Source organism: Charadrius vociferus, unplaced genomic scaffold (genome assembly GCF_000708025.1).
Source record: "Charadrius vociferus isolate BGI_N301 unplaced genomic scaffold, ASM70802v2 scaffold54, whole genome shotgun sequence".
In the NCBI taxonomy this organism is placed as follows: Eukaryota; Metazoa; Chordata; class Aves; order Charadriiformes; family Charadriidae; genus Charadrius; species Charadrius vociferus.
This window is the reverse complement of record NW_009648350.1, coordinates 3486061-3510411: the sequence shown is the minus strand read 5'-3', so window position 1 is coordinate 3510411 and position 24351 is coordinate 3486061. Positions and strand designations below refer to the sequence as shown.

The window sequence follows — 24351 nt, the reverse complement described above, 5'->3', positions numbered from 1 at the left end:
TAAAGGCGCTGGCGGCCGCCTTAGGCTCCTTCAGGAGCGGGTGAGGGGCTGGATTGGGAGTGGCGGTTCTGTGCGCTGCCCGTGAGGCTGCCTTGGCGCGCAGTAGGAGGCTGAAGCCGATGGAAATGAGGTTTTCTTCCTCTCCTAGGCTGAGGGTGGTGGGGGGCCCTGCCCCGGTCCCCAGCCATGGGGGAGTGGGCCTGTTCCCTCAGGGAGCCACTGTCTGTGAGGAGACCTGCCCTGCCTCTGCCCTCTGCGGGCTCACACAGCTGAATCCAGCTTGATTTTTGGTTTAAATAACTACTTAGCCGGGTGCCCCATTCAGCAGCAGTGTGTTGTGCTGCGGGGCTGGACGCAATCCGCAGCACGCTTCAGTCTGGAGGTGCTGGAAGGAGGTGAGGAGGCAGAGGTGTGAGAGCTGAGGGGCCATTTTACACTCTGAATTTTAGGGGATGAACCTGACTCTCGGCACAGTCTTTTTTCTGTGGCCACATGGTACTGAGGTCTGTTTGCGTAGGAGGTAGTTTAGTGCCCTTCCACCTACTGTTAAGTTAGGTAAATGAGTCAAATCTTGAACATTTTCCATGTAAATCTGGAATAATTACAACATGTATGAAGTGAGAGCTGGCCTGTTGTCCTTGCTTACGTATACCCTGGTAGAAATAAAGTTTCTGCAAATACCTAAAATAGTGGGTTGAAAACCCCCAAAATCTTACAAACTGAATAATGGCAAAACAAGTCTTGACTTTACCATTGCCTTTGAGGTAGTGTGCTCCTGGCACCTCATGGACCTTGCGGTCTGTTTTCCTGTGACTTCAGGCTGAGGCCATCCTTTTTTCTATTTAAATGTGATTGTTTATCTTTTTCCACTGGCAAGTATTTTGGCTGCTGCCCACTTTTCAGGCTTGTTCTCTTCAAGCATTATTGTCCCATCATCTCTCACCACAGGAAGAGGGCAGGTAGGGAATTGTATTTACTTAATAGGACAACACTGTGCACCCTTTTAAGGTGGCTGGGTATGGTGGGAACAGACTATTCTTTGTATGCTGGAGATACTGTTGAAATAGATCAAATACTATCAAAGGAGTTATCTGGAATTCATTAGCAGTTCTTACAGGTATCCAAGTCAAGATTCACGGGCTTCTCTTATTTTAGTGCCTTATTGCTTGAATTACAGTGGTGAGAAGTTGGGAGGAGTCTTGCTGGCACAGGCAGGAAATGGTTAAGAGCCTCTCATATCACCTGGGAAAGCAATTCTTTGATTTTTCAGAGGGCGCTAACATGCTGCAGTTCATAGGAAACAAAGGAAAGGGGATCAAGTATAAAAGTTGTTCTTGGATTTTATTTTTAGTGGCAGAACTTGTGAGGGCTGGATATTGATGTCTCCTGAAAAACAGGGAATTTTGGATTAAAAAGAATTTTTTTCTTCTTATCTTTGTTCAGAAAATGATCTGTGAGGTAAGTCTTGATTCGAACTGGTGAATTTTGATAGCTTCTTTTTAGAGTGAGAGGTAAGAAAAACCTTTATATTACTGACCCATTTTAAACCAGTGAATTCTTTGCTTAAATTGTTACTTGGGCAGGGAGCACCGGCAGAAGTGTGAGTCAACAACTGTAAAAAGCCCACAACGCTTTCCTGTATTGTCTGCATTCAAATTGCTTGCTTTAATTTCTGAGCTTAAGTATAGAAATTCAGGAACTGGGAGAAACATTATGAGTCAGGGGAATTTGTGATTACGAGTTGCAGTAAATATTTCAGCAATGACAGGAGACTTTCAAATTCTAGTAGTGTCTATGTTAATGTACTTTTGCAGTTGAGGCTTCAAGCGTCTTCTATTGGTGGCTCTTAAAGTACTTCCCAAGCCTTGTTTCTTTAAACCACACTGCACTCCCAAGGGTTTTGTATTTCCAGCTTGTGTAAGGACTTTGCTAGCAGATGGTACAGTTGCTGCCCCTCTGCATGCGCTGATCTTTAAGGGCAGACTACTTTTGGGGGGATACGAGAGGGGTTTCGCAATTGCCATTAATTCCTAGCCTGTCTGCAGCTGAGACTAAGGAGGTCTCACCTTAGAAAGCACTGTTAGCTTTTTTGTGTGCGAAAACAGATGCTTTTTCACTTGAGTGTGGCTGACCGAAGTGTGATTGGATGGTAATTGCTCATGCAGAGTTGTCACTGAGAGCAAGTGCTATATGAAGGGAAATCTTTATATCCTGTGGAGAGCCCTGCACACCATCCATTCACCTTGGAAATGCCAAAAGGAAAGTAAATTGTACTCTCACTCTTGGGAAGGTTAATTGCAGCTTGTTCATTGAGGTATTTCTCCACGTCTGTCTAATGTACTGAATTCTGGTGGATTTATTGAGCTTTTAGGGGTAAGTGCTGATGGCATTTTCTTTTTCGTTGTACATGTGGGTTATTTCCCGTTTCAATAAAACGTGCAATGCAGCGGTGTAACACTGCCCATCTAGTGCTGTGATACCGATAAGCATCAGTACCTTGCAAGAGTCGCCTTGCCAGTTCTTCTTGCTATTGCCTGCTGTTCCCAGTTTTGCTCAGGCACTAGTTTCTCATTGTCAAGAAGGGAGAAGGCTATAATCCAGTCGGAGCTGGTGGATGTCAGTTCTTTCATCTTGGACGTGAACATGCTAAAAGGCAGAGTCCGGACCGTTTACTTCCTGCAAATTATATTCCTCATCGCTGCATTTCTGTTCTGCACATCAAAGCTTTTACCATCTTTCTGTTGGTTTTCATAAGGTGCAGGAGAAGCTGTGAACATTCACAGCTTCTGAATTGTCTGTTCCCAGATTCTGGCTGGACAGGAATCGTTTATCACCCCGCCCTATTTTGGATTAATGTGTTATTTGGTAAGGTTATGACATGCTCTGATCTGTTGCATTTTGCTGCATCTGGGTCTTGAGCTTAGACCCCCTCTGGCAACTGCAGAAATAAATCACTGGAGCTCAGTGACAGGAACTCTTACCTTGAAACACATTGCACGTGATTCACATTTAGATGTTGTTACTAGCAGGGATCTACAGTGGATTGCTTTTGCATTTAAACAAAAGATTGCTAACCCAGATTGGCTTATTCAGCAAGATTTCCTGTATTTGAAAAAGTTATTTTTCTGCAAACTTCACTGTTAAGTGCTTTCGCTTATTTTGTCAGTATCTGACATGTCATTTATCTGACAGTGTGAAAACCTTTTCTATTTCTTCACCAGTGCTATTGATTAAAATGCAGTTTACATTGCTCGGGAGAATTTGATATTCAAAAAATGTCTTTTCACCGTGAGTCAGAATGTACTTTTCCATGGAATAAAAATTCTGGAAAGGAAAAAAAATGCTATTGGAAATGTTGAACAAATTACATTGTCATTTCAACCAGGTTATACAAGAAAAAAGAAAGAACTTCAAAGTAAAAATGAAGGGCTCTGGTGTTTTAGTCATATTTTGAGAAAATTATTACATTCTTCTGCAGTTGTTCAATTTTATCTGTTCAGCGTTTTCCATATGAAACTCTTTGAGAATGTTCTGTACTGGCCCTAACTCCAAGTTCCTGCTTAATTCAATTGGCCGTTTCAAATTACCTATTAAGAATGAGTTATGAAGCTTTTTTCTCCTTTGTCTTCAGCCATTGGTGTTTCTTCTAGAACTAATAGAAGGGGTTGTTTCCAGTATTGTATAGTAGTTTGTAGTTTTCGTGCTTTAACTGCTGTATCCAATGGTACAATTATTTACAGTAAATCTTGGGTTTTGAAGAAAACTGTACAGGAAAGACCTTTGGAATGTAACAGGTTAAAATATAATTTTGCTGTTAGCTGTGTTGCAACTTGCAGATTAGAGATCAAAAAAAATACTGGAATAATTACTGCTGTTTTGGATGCCTTCACATGATACTCTCCTTGTCAATATTACTGTGGTCACATTACACCATACTATTATGGTCATTTTTTGGTTTTTCCTTTCCCCTCAATTGAAAACAATATTCTATGCTAAATAGAAAGGACCTGAGCTGTGCTTATTGTGCACTGAGGTGTTGCCTAAATTATAGAGGAAACGTACTCTGTAGCAAGATCTGTTTTTCACTCTAAGAAAATATTCCCTGAGGACAAGGGGGTACCCTGGGGGTGACGGGATTTGGACTCTGGATCTGCCTATCCCTGAAGCACCCTGGCTTGCACTGATTCTTGGTGGTGAACTGGCCTCTCCTAGGACTAGTGGCAGGCACCAGCAGAAGGATCAGCTTGGGAAGAGCGCTTTGAGGGTATGTAGTTCCCTCCAGTCTTGCGGTGGGAGCAGATGCTGTCACGCTGGTTTGGATAGGAGTTCAGAAATATAGAAATTCCATCCTATGCTTTTCCAGCATCATAATATTCTTATTGTTAGTGAATTTTTCTCGGTGTGCAACCTGTCTGCAATTTAATTAAGCCCATTCCTTGCCCTAACCATTGTGGTCACAAAGTGTAGGCATAATAGTGCCTCACCGCAGTTGTCCCTTCTCTGTATTAACCAGTACTTTCATTTTACCACAGATTATTTCTTAGCCATTGGATCTCTCCTTTGGATTCTCTCCAGTTAGCCTCTTATCTTTCCTGAAGTGTGTTGCCCCAAAACGAACAAGACTTCAGCAGAAGCTTCATCAGAGCCAACCGGAGGGAGAGGACTCCTCAACTGGTCTCAGTGGTGTCAGAAAGATGAATGTCCTCCTGAGCTTTTCTTCCCCACTCTGAGTTGTCTTGAGTGCTTGTTCTCAACTCTGCTGCGGACGTCCATATGATTTGGTAACTAATTCATCTGTTCTCTTCCTCAACTTCCCTACAATTTGAAAAGAAAACCTTCCATATACATTTTACCTCCTATTTAGCTACTTGAAATTTTTGGATGAGGGGCACACAAAAAGTAAGTGGAAAATAATCAGTTTGCAAGCCAATTTAGAGCTCAGCAGAAGCAAAGAAAGGGAGAAGGTATTTTATAAAATCCTGGAAGGTACAGACAAATGGAACTTTTCAGTATAAACTAGAACTTTATTTTGGAATTCCTTAAGGAGAGACTGGAAGTCTGCCACACTGTAATAGTCTTATATTGTAGGAAACCAAGAATGCCTCAGTCTCTTCTTGACCTATATAGTTCACGGATACTAACTGGGTTGTGCAAGTCTGAGCTGTTAATTTTGTAAAGTAAAAACAAGACGACAACTATACAGGCTGATTTCCTGTGCTCAGAAATAAACATGAGAACTGCATAGTGCAGATTCATGCTATCATTTAACCCCAACTTTCAACATTTGGTTTGAATAGTATCCACAGAACCCTCATGGCTGTGGAAATAGCACACATCTCATCGATTTTCTTGATGGCGTGCAGTCAATCACATTTAGAATGGAAGATCTGGGAAGGAATTTTCTGTAGACTTGTGCAAAATTAAATTCATTTCACTTCAAGAGCTCCACTGGAAAAAATTGTGTTCTAAATAGCTTTTGTCATTGTGAGTTAGTGTGCCCAAAAGGACAGGGTAAATCCTGCTTCATTTCACTGCATATATTCTTGGCATTTGTATCATTTCAGGGAGTTAAGATGTAATTTTGTGAAGAAACTCAACAGGTTAGTTGCTCAAGGAGCCATAACTGATGGAAAAGAATTGAGTTGGATTTGATATCGTAAGTTTTTGCTGTGATGTAGCTCTCTACTATGTTTTGCAAGTGGAGCCTCCACTGATGCATTTGGTGTCGGTACATACTGCAGAGACCTTTACTGCGAAAGGGAATTTTGCTTTGGAATGTAAAAGGGATGAGGAATGTCATATTTCTGTTGGTATTACTCAAAAGCCAGGTCTTACTTTTATTAAACTGTAAACATTCATCCATTGCAGCGTCCTGTTGCAAGAGACTGCTGAGTTGCATGGATGCGGGTGATTGTATGGAGGATGAGGGCTGGATTGGAGGTTCCCCAGATGTCCTCAGCCGTAGTGAGAGGCAGGCCCCTGGGGCTTGTAACGTGAGGTCTGAATGATGTTCTTTCTAGTATTGTAGGAACCTAGTGTTTGCCAAAGTCTGAGAGGAAAGACAGGAATGACGTTTTGGAGCAACTGATTTTTTTAAGGAGTAAACTAAATGTTTTGTTTCAACATCCTTTCTTATAGTCTTAAACACAAAAATGCATATTTAAAGGTGACTTTATTCTGCAAGTTTGGACTCATCCTACTTTGGAATCTAGCCAAGAAAACGTTACTGAATTTCCAGCCCTAAATGTAATGCATGTTTGATTTCAGGTGTGGCTATCCTCATAAACTAAAAAATATGTCCATCCGAGGCCTGAAGAAGAAACAACCGAAGACTTTTAAAGTCAAAATTATAACAGTAGATGCTGAAATGGAGTTCAGCTGTGAGGTAAGAGTCCTCAGCACAATGCTAGAAAGGTGGTGACTGACCTTTGTATTAGCAAGACATAAATTTGAAAAGTTCAGATTATCAGTTCATGGATGGTCTTAAAACTGATCTATTATTTTTATAAACAATGGATTACTTAGGCTCAGTTGCATTCTTCTGTTAAACAACTCTGACTATTCAGAATTTAAAGCTATTCCCATGAAATCTACTTGACTGTGACACAGCTAAATTACCAGCAGGCCTCCTTTCTTCATAAGCCTTCCAGCACATGATGCAGGGCTTCTTTGTAAGTATACCTGCTTCTCCATGAAATTCTTGAGGTTTTTTTTGTAAGTGGCATGTGTCTTTAGACAGTGCTGGCTTGGATAAAGAAGTCTAGTCAGAGCTGTTCCTGAGATGTTGCTTATAAAGTAATTTATAAAATGGTACTTTTGTGCTCAGTTGATCTGGGGCATTCTTTTCAAATGTGGTTTGCCATTTGTAAACTCCAGTTTATTTCTTTAGCTATAATGGCTGGTTTACATCTCTGGGCAGAAGAGAAAAATGATCAAATGAAAAAGCTAGCTTTTCTTCTGTTAGTTAGGGCTATCTAGTAAATTGGCTAGAGAAATCATGACTGCAGAAATACATGAAAGAAAACAAATATAGCAAGTGATCAATTGCTAAATGAATTGGGTTGCACTGTTGAGCTGACAGAACTGTGCCTGGTTAATTCCTCATCATCCAGCAAAAGCAAAGAAAGACATAGAGTTATTTTGAGAAGAGAAGTTAGAAAACTGAGGTCCAGTGGGACTGGCAATTCTAATGAGACTTGACTGTCTTGCAGGGCATTTAGTATTTTATTTACTGGGTCCCTCAGAGACAGAATAGATTAGTCACAATGATCTAGAATACTTGCAGACAGAGCTGTGGAAATAAAGGATTTGAAAATTTGATTCAGAGATCAGAGTCCTTGTTATCAAGTCCAGCTTGATGTATTCCTTTGCTATCTCTCCCCCCTTCCCAGATATTGCTCTTTTTCTGGGATGATTTCCTGCTTTCCATCTAAATATTGCCTAAAACTTCTTTTGTTTGCCATTAAGTTTTTCATGGCTGACCCATGCAATTAGACAAAATAATCTTTTTAACATGTAGCCAAACAGAAGAAAGAGACGTGCTGCCTCTTCAGTGAAAAAAAAATATGTGATATACGTGTGAATTTTGGGACCTTTAATCAAAGTTTCTGTTCTCTGTGGAGCCAGGCTAGTAAATTACTCTAGAAGACAAGCTCCTGTTCGTTTAAATCAGAGTAGCATAAAGGCTTGGCATGGTGCCACTGAAATAACTGAGGTTTATGGAAGATGGATTTGCTTTAATTGCTTGGCATTTCTGCACTGTGCCCTGACACTCCATGATTTCCCCAGGCCTTCTCTGTCTCTCCACTTTGTATAAACTATTGAATAAGATTTTTACAAATACTAACAAAGCCTTGCCATGTCCTAGGAAATCAATAGCCCAATCCTCATTGCCTGTGCTCATAAAGTGCACGATGCTGTGGTTAAATGACTGCAGCTGCTCTGTGAATGTTCCCCTGGAGGAGAGGAAGAGGTGGTAGAGCACTGTAACTATTGCACCTTTGCTGTAGGCAGCACTAGGCGTATTTCATTGGAAAGCTAAGGTTGAAATAAGAATTCATAGGAGAAAGGTAAATGGTAGCCTGGTTTGCTCGACTAAAATGTAGCAAATTCATTCAAGACATACCTGTTTTTCTTAATTTTCTTTTTCTTTTAGATGAAGTGGAAGGGAAAGGATTTGTTCGATCTGGTGTGCCGAGCACTTGGTTTAAGGGAGACTTGGTTTTTCGGCTTGCAGTACACAATAAAAGGAATGTGCACCTGGTTAAAGATGGACAAAAAGGTATAGGAAAAAAAAATAACAGCATGGCAATTTTCTACTTATAAAAAGATTTACTTTTTTAGCATAAGACTTAAAGGAATGTGTTACATGACAATTCATAATTTTAGATGGTATCATTTTTTTTAAGACTAAAGGTCTTGTGTTATTTGGTCTGATTGCTTCTATCACATTTGGCCTGAAATACCACACCCCAATCACCACAATATACACTGATTGCTATTAGATTAAAGCTCAGCATTGCCTGTCCTTCTAAAATCTGGAAAGGCTGCTTTAAATAGATTATCAGCTGCTTTTGGATTTTCCTCTGGAATACTGTTTTGAGACACTTATGTACTATTTCTGCTGCTGATTTTATTTTATCTTTAAACAGGTTTTAGATCAAGAAATCCCCAAAGAAGATCCGATTAGCTTTCATTTTTTGGCTAAGTTCTATCCAGAGAAGGTAGAAGAGGAACTATTGCAGGAAATTACCCAGCATTTATTCTTCCTTCAGGTCAGGAACCGTTTTTAACCATTAGTTCCTTCTGTATTTATGCCAGTCCTTTTGCTTTGTCTTTGATCTTGTTGGCAGCTGTTAGTATCAGAATGATTCTGCTGGCTTCAGCTGTATTAGTGTCTCTGTAAAGATCTCATTTTTACGAAATACAAACATCTCCTGACTACTGTGGTTTTGTGTACTGGCAAGCTGAATGTTGTTTGCCTTCTGCAGGTTTTTGTTGTCTTGATGGCTTCTCTTACTGTTTGTGCCTGGAATGGGAGTTGAGTTGCTGAGACCTGTAGTTTCATGTAAAATGACTTTTACACATAGCAGTTTGGTAATTCCACATCTTGGTATTCCAGACTTGTTTTGCTGCTATAGTATGTCTTGTGGAGGGGTGGGGGGGAAATCCATGCAAGGCTGGCACTGCTTGAAGAACTGTGAGGCTTTTGCCCTAACTGGTCAGTACTGAGAAGTATAAAGTGAAGCCATCATTTTTATCAGCTTCAGAAGTTATCTTGAGGACTGTGTCATCTGGTCTGCTCTGGCTGTAGCTAAGTCGGATGAAGAGAGCCTCAACAGTTCCTTGTCATCATTGTCTTAGACCTGCTGGTATAAACTCTTGTGTAATCATTTGCTAACCTAGTTCTTTCAAAATGAGCAGAATTAGAAGAGACCTGTTATTAGATGTACGCACTGTGTGGGGGAGTGACTACGCAAGCAATTATGGTGGCAGTTGTGAAGGTGGAGAAGAGGGAAGGAATGGTGATAAGCAGTTGGGGACAATAAGCTTCTTCACCCATATCAGCTGCAGAGAGAACAAGACCTGTGACTACAGCCTATCCCTGAAACTAAAACTTGTGAGTTCCTAAAAATAGACCAGGTGGTTACTGGGAGATCTTGTTGTGTATGACTGTAGAAGGCACAATCACTAGAAAACAAGAGCTCTCTAGCCTGTCCTCCTTAAATGTTTATTTTAGATTGTACGGGAAGAAAAGATCATAGAATTTCATAGCCATTCTGAAATAAAGGTTTGTTCATCTAGCAAGTTTCAAAAGGAGTGGAGCAGCATACACACCTATGACTCAAAAAGAAGATTCACCACAATGTGTGGTCTTTTCAAAGACCAAGTCTGGAGGCATCATTGTATTGTCCGATAGCCCCTGCATGAGAAGTGCTGTTCCCTTGATATGGTGGTGATACTCTTCTGAAATGTCTAGATTTGCACACACTGTCTTCTGCCAGTCAAATTAGCCAGTTTGAGTTGTCTTCCCTACCCTTTTGAACTGGGTGCCTGCTACTCATGCTGGCAGAATAAATCCCCAGCCCTGACAAATCTTCATTACAGATAACAGCACCCATTTCAGCTCTGCCATAGGGGCAGCTACAGAGGAGCTGCAGGACAACAGTACTGTGTTCAAGAGCAGAGTTGTTAGCTGTGTGAACACAGCTTGGTCTGTACACCATGGTGGCTCTTACAAATTTCCATGAGATGGAAGCCAGTAAAAGTAATAAAGTTAACCCCCCACATGCGTTAATGATGATAGCTTTGCAGAGGCAGCTTCCTTATTTGCCACTTAGTTTTCTTTTGTCCCAGAAATTGTTAGGCTTCTCTTAGCTCCATTAAAAAGTAGATGAAGGAGCAAATTCTTGGAGTACAGTGCTTCATTATCAAAATAAAGATGCATCGACCAGGAAAAGCCACGCTGTTACTGCAGCAACAGACTGTAGCTGTAGCAATAGGTATACAAATGTTGGGTTTTGGATAGTCACTTGTTGGTCAGCTGTTTGTTCCAATGTCTGTGACATCCAGCTTCTCTGCTGAGTTGCTGTGGAATCCTCTGCAAATTACAGCCTTGTGGTGGGTTGCTTTCTTCTGGTAGCTTTCAGCAGTATGTGTCTGTGCAAGTAGATTGGGTGTATGGAATACATTCAGTCTGCATCTGTAAATAAACACAGTAAATACACTTGTTCCCTGAGGAGGATGTGTTAATGAAGTAATGAGAAAATGCTGTTGTTCCAAGGGTTAATATACTAACTAGAACTTCATCCAGAACCCTTAACCACTTGGCAATTTGTTTCTTAAGCTAATTTTGGAAAGGAATGAGAGGGGAGAACTCTTTTTCTAGTCTTTTAATCCTGATTTTTTCACTTTTTTCTTTTCTCCTTGAGCCTGCCTTGACTAGCAGATATGCAATTAGCAAATTCTTCTCATTCCGAAGTAGAAAAACAAGACTGAAACAAATTTGAACTTGCAAAGTTTCCTGACTATAAGAACTTAAGATCACACCTGGATGCTAATAGGAAAAACATGTACAGACATCTGGATGTCTACAGATTTCAGCTCTACTGACTTATTCAGACCTTTACAAATTAATGTGACATAGCAGCTTTTTGCGAAATGTGTGACTAAATGTAAATGACTAAAGCTAAATGTTTTCTGTTTAAAGATTAGGTAATTCACTCCTTCATAAAGAAGTATAACAAAATGTTCTTGTAAGAACTGATCAGAAAAAAACCCCATCCCTTATGGGGGATTTATCTTAAGTTGTTCTAAATTCTGAAACATATGATTTGCACCATGGAGTATGAAAGCTGGAGCTTTCCAATTTGGAAGAAAAGTCTTTTCAATCTTTTCATTCTTTCCATTTTAACAGCTTAGAAAGAATTTTCCCTGTACTATAACTCAGGATCGTATATTGTGCTCACCAGAGACTAAACTTAAAAGAAAAACTTTCTTTATGGTTCATTTCAGTTCACAGTACCTACAGTGCCAAAGTGTATTTGTAAAGATAGCTCAGTGCTATCTCAAGTAATTTTTCATTTTGGAAATGTTGAAGACTGCATTATGCAAAATTTTCTTGTCTTGTGCTTGTTAGGCTAAATACATTACACCTGAGAGGAGGATTTGCGAAGAATAATTTTCCCCTTCCCTCTTTAGTTTTTCAAGTAAGATTTACCCAACTGATTTAAAATCAAGCAACATCTTACAAACTATTACACCTCTGATCTTGGTAGCACCATAGATTATTAAAATGAAAAGAATGTTAAAAGACTCTTTACCATTTATACTAAGCTTTTATTTCTAAGCTTCTATGTTTTTGTTGTGCATAGACCACTGTAATTGAATTAAATGAAGTGCTCTAATAGTTAGTTTCCCTTTGTGGGGTCTCCTTTATTCTCTCATTCTGTAAAGCTTGAGAACATACTGTTATGGTTTTCAGTGCGTCTCTGTCCTTGGCAGTGTTAGTCAGCTGGACAGCCCTGAGCAATCTGGTCTAGTTGGACCTGCTTTGTCTAGATGACCTCCAGTGGTCCCTTCCAACCTAAAGTTTGATGTTTTACATGTTGTAAAGCTGACTTTTCCAAAACAGGAAGCAAAGGAAGAGTTGCTAAAAGGAATAAAGTGCAGACAATAAAATTCATGTTTTATAACATTCTTTTCAAGACTTCTTATATAAATGTGTAGAGATAGCCAACTGGCGTTTCTATGAACTTAGAGTTGAGACACTTTAACTTTTAAAAGTTGGGGTTTTTTTCATTAAATGTAATGCAAAGTAAAGGCTTCCTCTGTTTCTGAATGCCTTTTTATTGTTGCTGTTATTAACTCATAATGGTAATGTTTGGTGCCAAGTTATAGTCTGGGCATGTTTAGTTTCATTTCAAGCCTGACATAATCTTTGACTTTGAGCTTCTTCACTTGCCCCCTTTTTCTCTTGATTTAGGTTAAGAAACAAATACTGGATGAGGAAATCTATTGTTCTCCAGAAGCAACAGTTTTACTGGCTTCTTATGCTGTTCAGGCCAAGGTTTGTGCATAGAAGTGCTCTTCTTTAATTTTTCTTTTTTTTTAACCAATACATGCACATGGTGTTACATAGAACAGCAGTGTTAAAATTTGCTATTAAAGTAGTAGGTCATCCTGGGAGGTACAGACACACCTAGAAAAATAAGCATGAGCTGCCACTACAAGGATTTTGGTATTATATGCTATGCTTTCACAACTGAAGGGATTTATTTTGACCTAACATTTTAATGTAATCTTTCTCCCAGCTGGAATTATTTCCCGTTGTTTTAAAAAATGTCCATGGATACAGCGGGTGCTGATACCAGAGCTCATAATGGAAGGACACAATGTTTTTTAGTATCTCTCAGAATGCAGTTCACTTGGTGCTACCAAGAGCCGCACATACAATAGCAGGAGGCGAACTCAAATTCTTAGCAGCAGCCCAGCCTATACGCAGCACGCTATAGGAACAGTGGAGCTTACGCTCCTGGATGTAGCTTGTAGTTCAGAGACGGGTATGAAGTCATGGCACATTCTTTTATATCTGTAGTTACTGAGAGCCGTAGTCTAGGGCTGAAGTCTAGGCTTATAGGCCACCTTTGTGGCTGCATTGGAGCTGCGTGCATAGCACAACGGCTGGAAGTAACTTCCATGGACAACAGATAAGGGGAGCATGTTTATTATGTGTTACCCCGTCTACAGGAGAACTAAGACAAAATCTGCCTCAAGTGATTGCATTAGACTCAAATATCTTTTCTTTTCTTGGGACAGTATGGTGACTACGACCCAAATTTTCACGAGCCAGGCTTTCTAGCCCATGATGAACTTTTACCCAAAAGGGTAAGTCTTTATTCTGTACAAAACCAAATCTTTGCATTTACTTTTTACAGCACAGATATTGCTATGGGATTAACCAGAGCAATAGAAACTATTTGCGTTTGCCATGAACTTGGCAAAATGACCGAGCTATGAACTGCATTGCTGCATTCACGTTTCTTGGGAGAGGCGGTACGTGTATTTGTGTCTTCAAAGAAAACCAAACTCCTTCCTTTGTCTGCAGGTCCTCAGGCAGTATCAGCTGACAGCAGAGATGTGGGAAGAAAAGATTACTGCTTGGTATGCTGAGCACAGGGGTATCGCCAGGTATGGAAATCATTTCATTCTTTGGAAATCCCATACATCTCAGTAACTGGTTATTTTCTGTCTTCAGTGAAATTTGGCTTTTGTGGAATGAGCAAAGAAATACTGGATTCCAAGCTGTGATGTTAGTAGGTTAATTTATAACTAAGGATAAAAAGGCCCACTCATCTAGGGTAAAGAGTCTTGTGTAGAGCTTCAACTGCTTGTAAACTGGACTTGGTTTGAAGTGAACGGAGAAGCCATGGACTCTTGCAGAGTTTCATGAACTAACATATCAAAAATGAGTTGTATGTCATCAGAGTCCATGGATGCCAGCAGAGACGAGTTCCACAGTTTGAGCTGTGTGGATTTGCGGTTTGCCCTGAGAGATTAGCCTTTTCATTTAAGGTTGTTAGCTACCCGGAGTTGCTGCTGTGTCTGCCCTTTCTGGAGCCGTATCACATCACTCTCCTTGTGAAAATCATGGCTCAAAAGAGTGTCACCATACTTAGCAGGGAACCAAAACAGTGAAGACATGGCATCGTAGTTCCAGGACTGAGTTTTGATGCTTGTCCATGTGGACTTCCAGCTACTTCTAACACATTCCGCGTGTCTGGAAATTCAGTTAAACAGGAAGTGGGAGCTGTTGGCACCTAGAGGCAGCCTTTCCTAATATTTCAGCTCAATTTCTCTTTGGTTGTTCTAGGTGCTTCTTAGTACTATTTTTACTGCATATTTTCCTCAAAACTTGTTGATCCCTCACCTTGAAGGGAGAACAACGGTGGGTGGAGAGATTTTCACCCTTCTTTGGCCTCTGCCCGAAGCTCTGTTTAGAACTTGTTCAGGACTCCTTTCTCCATGGACTCTGTTTCCTGAAGGAAATCTTTTTATGTCATGAAAAACAAGGGTAGGGTAGGTCTCAAAGACGTAATAATGATGGAGTGGCAAAACCAACACAAAGATAAGATTGGACTTGAATTTTAATAAAGATTGCACTGTACATGATTCAAAACAGGTACAGCTTTACTGTCTTTATTCTGTAGAGATGCTGTTTTATTTTCCTTTTTCTATTTTTAAGAGTAAAATGGCAAAATTAAAGAAAGTACAAAGAATCTGTTCTTTTCTAAGTGGGAGGCGTAGAGTCTGCTAGGACAGAAAGGTTGGAAAGGAGTCTCCGAGTATAACCACGGCCTTATTCTCTAGGGATGAAGCTGAGATGAACTACCTGAAAATTGCCCAGGACTTGGAAATGTATGGTGTCAATTATTTTCCAATTGCTGTAAGTGCTTTATTTTAGCAATTTTCAATTGCTGTAGGTGATGGTACTGTCCTTTTTTAAAATCCTTCAGGGAGTCTGGAACTAGGACTCCTGACTTCTGCTTTTCTCTGCTGATGGTGGTATGTGTACTGATTGTCCTGACTTGGGTGACTTGCCTGCTAAACGAGTAGGTGGATAAAACAGTTAAGATTAATGTCTTACAATCTGACAAGGGTCTTGAGTAGCTCTGGGTGTGAAGTAGGAAGGAGGAGAGAAAATCTAAAAGTTCGAGCTGCTACAGTCAGCGTAGAGGACTGGGTTTATTAGCTGGCAGTGACAACATTCAAAATATTTTGTGGAAATACCAATTTTTGAAAAATATGGATAAATATCAATGTATTAGAATAAGTGTGTTTCTTGTCTGTGTTTTTTTTAATATCACCATAAATGGCTTTTACTACTATCTATTGTTTTTTAGCAAAATAAAAACCATACGGATCTCCTACTTGGAGTTGATGCCAAAGGTATTCACATCTACAGCATTAACAACAGGTTCTCTCCAAATAAGTCATTTGAGTGGAGTGCTATCAGAAACATTTCCTATAGTGAGAAAGAGGTATGATGGCTTTGATATATTATTCTTTTTATATGGGCATGGGTGTGGACTGGAATTCTTGGAACAGGCTGAAAGCTATCTCTGTTTAAATAATTTGGGGGAGAAGGGGAAAATCCTAGGGAGCTTTGTTACAAAACTAAAAATAACAGACTTGCCTCTCAGATGTGCTGCATAACCTCGGTTCCCCTAGGAGCCAGAGGCTGCTCTGAGCTCTTCAGACTTGTGGAGCCCACTGTTCTGGTTCCTTCCCTGCTGCTTGTCCTTTGCAAAACAAGTGTGTTGATCTCTGAAAAAGATATTATGAATGCCACTGTGACTAGCTGCTTCAGTTATCTTAGCAGGAATTAGATAATTTGTGAAGTCTTAATGCCATTTTTATATGCAGAAGCTGTCCTTGTAGATGAGGTTTAAAGCACGCTGGCAAGAGGAGACATGTAGGGAGACGTACATGTTTTTCTGCCTGAATTCTGCTAATTTTTCAAGTGTATGATTTCAGTCTTCAGCACAACCCTACTATTGCAATTTCACTGGGATTTCAGAGGCCATCTTTTACTTGTGGAAAGTACAGTAGGGAGTGGGTAAAATTTAGTCTCATCACAAATCATGTGGCTACATGGAAGGCTATAATCAGAAAAAGAAAACCAGAAAAACTACATTGGTACTGGAATACCTGGAATTTGTCAGCCAAAGGACAGCACAGCCTGTTCCATTTTCTGCGGGCCTTCTGAAAAACATTGAGGCTGAGATTTGCTGTCCAGACAGTAGATCAGGCAGGGCAGTCTACAGTTCTGCCTCCAAAAAGTTTGTGGTCCTTGCATGCCATTAAACTTCTCTGGTCTGCGAATAAACTGTTTTAACTCCCTACTGTTGGCAAATCGAGCAGCCCTATATTAAAGCTCCACTATATTCAGCGACACATTCACAGCCTTGCTTCTCACGAGGCAACGTATTCAACCAGTTGTTACCTACAGGGTGAAACAAGCTGTAGGACATCATGATCTTGGTGACTCAGATGGCCTCAAATTATACATTGCATTGCAAATGAATTACAGGAATAGAGTGCTAGCTAACCCATGAGTCACAGAAAACAGGATCTTAAAGAATGGAGCCATATTTTGTTATGCAGCTAAACCGAGCACACCATATGAAGTGAAACAGTGTGTACTGACCTGGCAGCATGAAAGCCCTTCGTGTCCCCTGGAAACAGCTTGGGAGATAGGATTGAAAACGTGAGGAAGCAGAAGCTCCAGGACTTATATCTGATGGTCAGAAGAACAAGTCCTTCAGGCCCTTGATACATTTTGTTTACACCTGCGGTGATTGGTATTTAGAGGGCTCTTTGACATCTCCCTGACTTTAAGAATATGACTGCTTCTGGGGATTAGTAATGTATTCTGTTTTCCTGATAACCAGTACTTGTTCCAGTGCTCTTAGTATAGTTTGCAATGTGCAGGTGGTATTACTATGAAAACCACCATCCAAACTGGCACCGGGGTGAGCCTATGGAAGGCTTTATCTTCTAACAGCCTGCTATGGGAGCAGATGAGGAACCTGTGTATCAGCATCCCTGGTTCTGATTCTTCTGAGCAAAACAATTTCGCGTCACTCTCCCCACGTTTGTGGCATAAATCACTGCTTCCCCGGAGAGAAGTGGAGATGAGCTAAAGTTTGCATTAGTGTTAATAGTTTCAGCTTTGTTTTTCCTCCTTCTCACTGTGTTCCCTTTCTTTTTTTCTTTTGCCTGTATAGTTAACTATTAAACCTCTTGACAAAAAAGCAGAAGTCTTCAAGTTCTTTTCCTCTCAGCTCAAAGTGAACAAATTGGTGAGTGTCCAGCTTTCCTTCTTTAAAACTGAGCCTGGTAATACTGACTGATACCTGAGTGAGAAATATTGTTTGTAAAACCTGTGGAGAGGCCAGGGAGCGTTGAGTGTTAGTGTGTGTTTTCCTGGGGATTCTTCTGTCTGGGAAGTGAGGGTGCATGTGTTTGTCCTCTCTGGGACGGGGAGACAGTGGGTGGAAAGTGAGATGTGAAAGAAGGCCCAAGTCACAAAGGGAAATCCAGATGCTTGAAGGAAAGGATGTAGTGTATTGAAAGGTGCAAAAGCCGCTGCAGCGTCTGCCTGCTGTGGGTTCTTAATCAGCTACTGCCTCTCCTTTGCTGGGAGAAGCAATAAGGAAGGGACCTAATCAACTGGCTAATTGTATCATTACGGATTGCTTCCTAACACACAACCATAGGGGCTGGGTCACTTCTCAGTGAGCTTGTGGAGGGGCTGTGTGTGGCCATTCCCACAGCTACACCTTGTGTACTCTTGACCTAGATCTATTGCCTGGTCTTATTCAGGAAAATGGAACCAGAGTGCGATGAAGGACAGAAGGAACCCCTCATCCTGTTATGAGCTTTTCTAAACTATAATGTACTTGGGTATGAGCCTGCCCTAGGTGCTGATTTTCTTGGAAGAGAAGCAACTGACAGGGCTTGTGCTGCAGTCAGAATTGTCAGCTTCTGCCCTGTGAGGCCAATGTAGGGCTGTTGTCCCTCTGGCTCGGGCACAAGTACATCAAAAACGCATTTCCTTTGCTTTTCCTATGCAGATTTTGCAGTTGTGCATTGGAAACCATGACCTATTTATGAGGAGAAGAAAAGTGGACTCAATAGAGATCCAGCAAATGAAAGCACAAGCCAGGGAAGAAAAAGCTAGAAAAAAGGTAGATTCTTTCTGCTCCTCTGTTGTTGAAAACAGTGATTATTATTCCAGCTGGTGCCCTCGCTGTCCATGCATTGCATCGATGTGTGTGTGGGAAGTGAGAAAGTACAGCAGGATTGAATGTTGGAACAGCTCTAGTGTGTACGCGGCATCTGAGGATGTAAGTGATGCTTGTGAAACTGAACAGGTGATCGCAAAGATTTGGGGTACATAACAGATCAATTCAAGTGCGCTTCCAGCAGTCTGAAATAATCAGTATTACCTGTTAGAGGAGTGCAGTGCTGCGGAGTGCAAGCAGCTTCAGCATTGCATCTCTGGTGAATATCAGTCCACCAGCTAGAGAGCAGTCCGTTCTTCATTGGCTTCATTTGCTGTGCTGCCTCAGGCCGAGATGAGATTCTGCTGCAAACCCACGAATGTGGTATTGCTCATTCTGTTTCCAGATGGAGAATCAAAGGCTGGCCAGGGAGAAGCAGCTCCGAGAAGAAGCTGAGCGAGCCAAAGAAGAGCTGGAAAGGCGTCTCTTCCAGCTGGAAGATGAAGCCAGGCAGGCCAATGAGGCCCTGGTGAGTAGCGCATTAGTCTGAATATTCTTGTGCTTGATGGGCTTTCTTGGTTTGGAAGCCTTTTTTTTTCCCCCTTATGACTCCTGTGAGACACCAGGAATTATGTCATGGACAAGGCTGGAGAGGGCATGCTGGAATACCTGGGAGAACTCTGATCTGCCATAATCTCCTTTTGCTGTGAGCCATTAGCTCCCTGTATTTGGTTCACAGTGCTTTCTTCAGGCAAAGAGGGAAGAAAAGCAACCTTAGAGCTGAAACTGGGAGAAAGGGGCATGGTACACTGGCAAATGAAGTGGCCAACGTCACTTTTTGGTTGATGTCTTTGTCCAACTCTAAGCAAATGTGTCTCCTTGCTTTGTAGAAGTGAGAGGCAGGAGGAAGTTAGGCAGTTCTGGAGCAGAGGAGGAACACCAGATGCTACAATTATGTTTACTATACTTTTTATTTTAAGGAATAATATTTTTATCACTTGATCATTTGGGAAAAGATGTCCTTTTCCTGACTGTCTGCAGGGGTGGTTTTGTAGATGCTAGACAGGATAACTAAGAGAAATTGTTTCTTCTTAGCTCCGATCCCAGGAAGCAGCAGAACTGCTGGCTGAGAAAGCTCAGATTGCAGAAGAAGAGGCAAAATTGCTGGCCCAGAATGCTGCAGAAGCTGAGCAAGAGCGACAGAGACTGGAGATCACAGCTCTGAAAACCAAAGAGGAGAAACGCCTGATGGAGCAGAAGATGCGGGAGGCAGAGCTGATAGCAGTGAAGCTGGTGAAGGAGTCTGACCGGAGGTTAGATCTGCTTGAGTGGAGTTTTGTGGTCTCTAGTGGGACGCCTGGGTGGAGAGAGGGCTGCTTTTCTCAGAACTAAGCCCAGGAAGGAGGGATTGTTCCTGAAGCAACACTTCAGAGTGACTAAGCTTTCTTGCATCTTGTTTGTTCCATCTGGTACCAGTGGTTGTGTTGCAGATCAAGAAGTTTACAGAGGATCAAATGAAAGGCTTCAGAGTTGTTTAGTATTAAAGATCCAGAATGCAGAAGCATTTTCTGTTTGGCGTTATCAAAAGAACACTGGCTACCTAGCTATCTAAATTTACCGATCTGTGTACCCTGTGAATTATGAGACCATTTTCATTCATTAGTACCAAGTGATGGTCTCTTGTATCCATTCAGATCTTTGAGAAGTGTAAACCAGGTAAACTCGTGTGGAATATAAACCACTCTTACAGAGTTTGCATGTTCTGTGACACTGTGCTGCCTGAAGATGCAGAGCAGACCAGTGTTGAAAGAGGATGTTTAACCTTGCTATTAAGGGCCTTCTGCTTGTTTTAGGACACTGCCAAAAAGCTTGCCAAAATAAAGAGCAGATATGTTGCACCTCTCCCCACCTCAGGGAGGATCTCTGACAGCCTGGAGAATCTGTATCAGCAGGTCGTTACTGAGCCCATTGAAATTAGGAGTAGGAAAAACATTAATTCAGCCAGTTTGTGCAGGATTGTCTTTGAAAGCATGTGTCCTGCTGTGACCAGTTAGTTCTCCATGTGACCATCCTACCACAAGTGTCTCTGGGTAAAGGAATCACTCACAGTAGTGGATGTTGTTCCCTGTAGGCTAGGGGGGTGCATAGCTCTGAAATCCATGCGTTGCTCTATTCTGGAAATCATCAGCCATTCATGTGAGGATATTTGTCTTACAGAGCCAAGGAAGCAGAGCATCTGAAACAAGATCTGCATGAAGCCAGAGAGGCTGAACGGAAAGCAAAGCAGAAACTCTTAGACATAACCAGGCTTAATTATCCTGTAAGTTTCTGCTTTACTGGGCACCACTTCATCTTCAGAGACAGTCAGATGTTGATTGTGTTTTTATAGCCCACATCAAGCTGAGCAGTGGCATTTCTGCATCCAACTGGGTGACTAACACCTGTGACACCAACTGGTGCTTAAACACAGTGCAGCTAGGATGGAAGTTGTATTTGTTCAGGGCAGTGAGTCGGGATAAGAAAGGGGAGACAAAAGTAAAATCAGGACTGGTGTTGGGACTTAGGGAGCAGAGATTGTCTTGCCTGCATTCATGCCCAATACTGACTCTGTGCTATCTCAGTTGGACAATGCTTTGCTGAGATGGTTGTACTGAGCCAGCTGTGTTGTCCTGGCATGTGAATTGCCCATGAGTGTCTTTAGGCAAAGCAGATGAAGCTCTCTCTGGCAAGAAGGCAACGCCTTAGTGCTCTGTGCACCAACTCCCTCTTCTACTCCAGTCTTGCTGAGAATGCTGAGAGTGGAGTTCCATTCTCTGCTGAAATAGACAGGAACATTGCAGCCGGATACTTCTCTGCCTTTGGATCTGTGGGTTGTGGACTTCAGAAGTTCATCTGGCGCCACTCAGGTAGAGGGGAAGGGCTGCAGGAGTATCTGTGTGTCTCGGAATCCATGGGTAACTTATGGAATGGCTCAGCATGGCATTCTTGCAGAAGCTGGGGAGATAAAGCCAAAATCAAACAATCAGATCTTACTGATGGTGCTTGTGTTGTCTCTTTCAGCACATGGTCAAGTACCCGCAATACTCACCAACTGACACCAGAGATGCCAACTTTGACAAAGGATCCATAAAGCTGGATTTGAAGGACATTGACCTCAAGAGACTATCCTTTGAGATAGAGAGAGAGAGGTATCAGTGTGCTTATGGTGTAAATAAATGAGAATGTCAATCATGGAAAGTACAGAAAGGAAAAAAATAATCTCTGGGAATCACAGTTCATCCTTTTAACAACTCAGGATGGCCTCCTACTTGTACATATGGCTGGAGGCCTTTTACTGAGTTGGTGTGGATTATGTCTGTGTAAGACTAGTTATTTACACAGGAAGAGTGTTCTGGTGATACCAAGCCATGAGAAGGCCAGAACCTTTCTGTCTTGGTGGGCGTTTTGTCAGGGGCAAAGTACTTTGCTGGAGTAACAGCGTGGTAGAGGGCAGAAGTTTCCCTCTAGTGTTGAAGTATGGTATTGCTTTGCTATAATACATCGAGAGGCTTTTTCTCCCTTACTCTGGAGCGAAATGCTTGGTAGAAAGCTGTAAGTGTGTGAGTGGTGAAGGGTGGAAGTGAACCCCCTTCTCACTGGGTCACAGGAGTCAGGCTGACATGTGCCAGGCTTTATTAAAAAAAAAAAAAACAAAAAAACCCAAAAAAACCCAAACAAACCCCAAAGAACATCCTCTCTCCTCCTTCCACACACGCCTGTTCTTGAGCTGTGTCATGCCAATAGGCTTTTTGTCTCCCATGTGTGGACTACAGACTAGACTACTTAGAAAAGAGCAGAAAATTCGAAGATCGACTGAAAGAACTGAAGTCTGAAATTCATGCTTTGAAACTAGAAGAAAAGCAGTCTGGGCTTTACTCTCATTGGAATGAAGTACTGGGATCCTTGGATCGCTCCTTAGGCAATGTATGTACCCTAAACACCTGCCACTTTTTTCAACATAAACCATAAAGAGAATAGTGTGGGTGTGCCAAAGGTAGTTGCTGTATTTCAGTTCAAGGCATGTGGTTTAGTACCCTTGATAGTAAAATATTAAAAGCGAGAACACAGACAAGGAAAATTCACGTCAAAATAAAATCTTAAGAAGTTCTTCCTCAGCGTTTGCATCACATTCTCATTCAATACTTTGTGGTTGTTAAAAGTCATAGAAGTCTTGTGGTTGTTTTTTTTTTTTTTTAAGGCAGTGAAGAACTAAACCCACATTTTTATCATAAATTTCTTGTTATTTATATAAACACTCCAGCCTCTTCCTGAACCACTTCAAGGATAAGGCTGGCTTTGTCTTTCCAGGTTGTTCCATATGTAGCAAAAATGGCTCCGAGTCAACAGTTTTAGAGAGGGAAGGGAGGCTTCGAAAAATCATGAGGGAAGATGGCCTTTATTTTCTAACTATGCATCTGATGTTCTTTTTGGCTTAACGAGTGTTGATATAGAGAGGGCATTAAATTTCCATGTGTTCTTTTCTTTTAAAGACCCCATCATGGATGAAAACCTTCGAAACTGGAGATTCATTAGATATAAATCTTCAAAGACCTTTCCCTGCTTACTCGTTAAATACTACAGGCAGCTGGCCTTGTACCAACAAAATTCAACACACAGTGCCAGTGGAAAAGTCATCTTTTCAAGCAAATTCCTTGGTTGCCAACAGTGTGGGCACAGGAACCAGAAAACAGATTATAAAGGTAATCAGATTTGTAAGTAAATTCCCAAATGTTGACTAAAAGCTTAGAGTTCACAGAGGTAAAGAATGTCTTTAGGGACCTGTTTTGTCCAGCTCTGTCATGGCCTCTGAAACGAGGAGTCAATGCCTGGCTGTTGCGTGAGTTTGGAGACCCTGTGTTGGCACGCTGTTCTAGACTGCTTATAACTCGAGGCCACTTGGTTTTTCTGACTTACGGTCTAAGCTGGAATGCAAAGCTGTAAGCCTTAGTAAATGAAACAAGAGATGCCTGTATGCAGTAGGGAGGATCTGTGTTAAATTTTATTTGTATTAACCAGGTTTGGAAATAACAATGTGCTCCCAGGTATAGAAAGCTTAAAACATACTGTGCCTGCTTTCTGGTTTGAAGGGGCAGAGTAGTATACCAGTAAATGCCTGGACTTCCAACAGTTCAGTTCAGATCTCTTTCAATGTGTTCCCTGTCAAAGAGTCCTGAAGAGCTAAAGAGCTGGGTTTTATGAAAAAACAACCTACTTTTAAATTTCACTAGAATGGAAAATCTAGTATGCATTCAGGAAGAACCGTAAGGGTGTGTGGTCTTGAACAGTGGGGAGGAAATCGGCTTTCTCTAGCTAGTGCTAATTGTGCAAGGTATTAGGAATAAAGAAATCTTGATGTATTTGCTGCTGTTTTGTATGAACAAAACTGAGTTTTCAGGATCAGTTAGAGGCTCTAGTGTATAACATTCAAGACCTGAATCTTCAGGGTTGTATGCTTAGAACTAGGAAGAACACAACTGAGTGTAGCAGCAGATGAGGAAGCAGGTCTTTCTAATGCAGGTAACAGAAGCAACTTTTAAGATTAACCTAATCCAAGTAGCAGGGGTGAGGCAAATATGCTCTAATTTTTCCTATTTGATTTGCTTGTAGTTTCAGCAGCATGAGTCGGATGTGATCTACATTTGAAGCCTCTCATTTCCTTAAGACTGGTAGAACCTGGTGGCCCTCTCTTTGGCTGCTGCAAAATGCACCTGTACGAGGACGCTTGCGCGGTTCTGTCTGCTGACAGGCATCGGCATGAGAGACATGGTACTATAGTTAGAGTGGTGCCGTTCGGCTTCCAAGCAGATAACATCAGCTGGGAGCACTAAAACTGCCAGTGTAAAATGGCAAGTGCCTTTGGGTACAATGATAAACATACAAACCCAGAGGAATGTTGTTTACTACTTATGCACTTTTGAAAAAACACTTTATACTTTGCTAAACCTCCTCCCCCAGGTGTGTTTTTACACACTGACTTATCAGTATGGTACTCTACTTTTGTACAAAGGATGCTAGGCAGCAAGTG

At 41.4% G+C, this 24351-nt stretch overlaps 1 protein-coding gene across 1 annotated transcript; it reads left to right on the top strand.

Moving 5' to 3' along the window:
* The first annotated feature begins 4773 nt into the window (after positions 1-4773).
* Positions 4774-23969, top strand: LOC104286537 (merlin-like). Its single transcript, XM_009885140.1, has 18 exons — positions 4774-4781; positions 6268-6385; positions 8156-8281; positions 8652-8774; positions 12485-12568; positions 13318-13386; positions 13607-13689; positions 14869-14944; positions 15402-15539; positions 17289-17363; positions 18138-18251; positions 18694-18816; positions 19383-19600; positions 20505-20607; positions 21348-21475; positions 22100-22250; positions 22817-23026; positions 23934-23969. The coding sequence occupies exons 1-18, from the start codon at positions 4774-4776 to the stop codon at positions 23967-23969; spliced, it is 1983 nt and encodes a 660-aa protein (XP_009883442.1).
* The last annotated feature ends 382 nt before the right edge of the window (positions 23970-24351 follow it).

What these genes read in the sequence shown, in the direction of transcription:
- LOC104286537 (XM_009885140.1), top strand. An exon ending in GGTTAAAGATGGACAAAAAG is followed by an intron (nt 8,282 to 8,651) that starts GTATAGGAAAAA and finishes ATCTTTAAACAG; the next exon opens with GTTTTAGATCAAGAAATCCC. An exon ending in TGGATCGCTCCTTAGGCAAT is followed by an intron (nt 22,251 to 22,816) that starts GTATGTACCCTA and finishes TTTCTTTTAAAG; the next exon opens with ACCCCATCATGGATGAAAAC.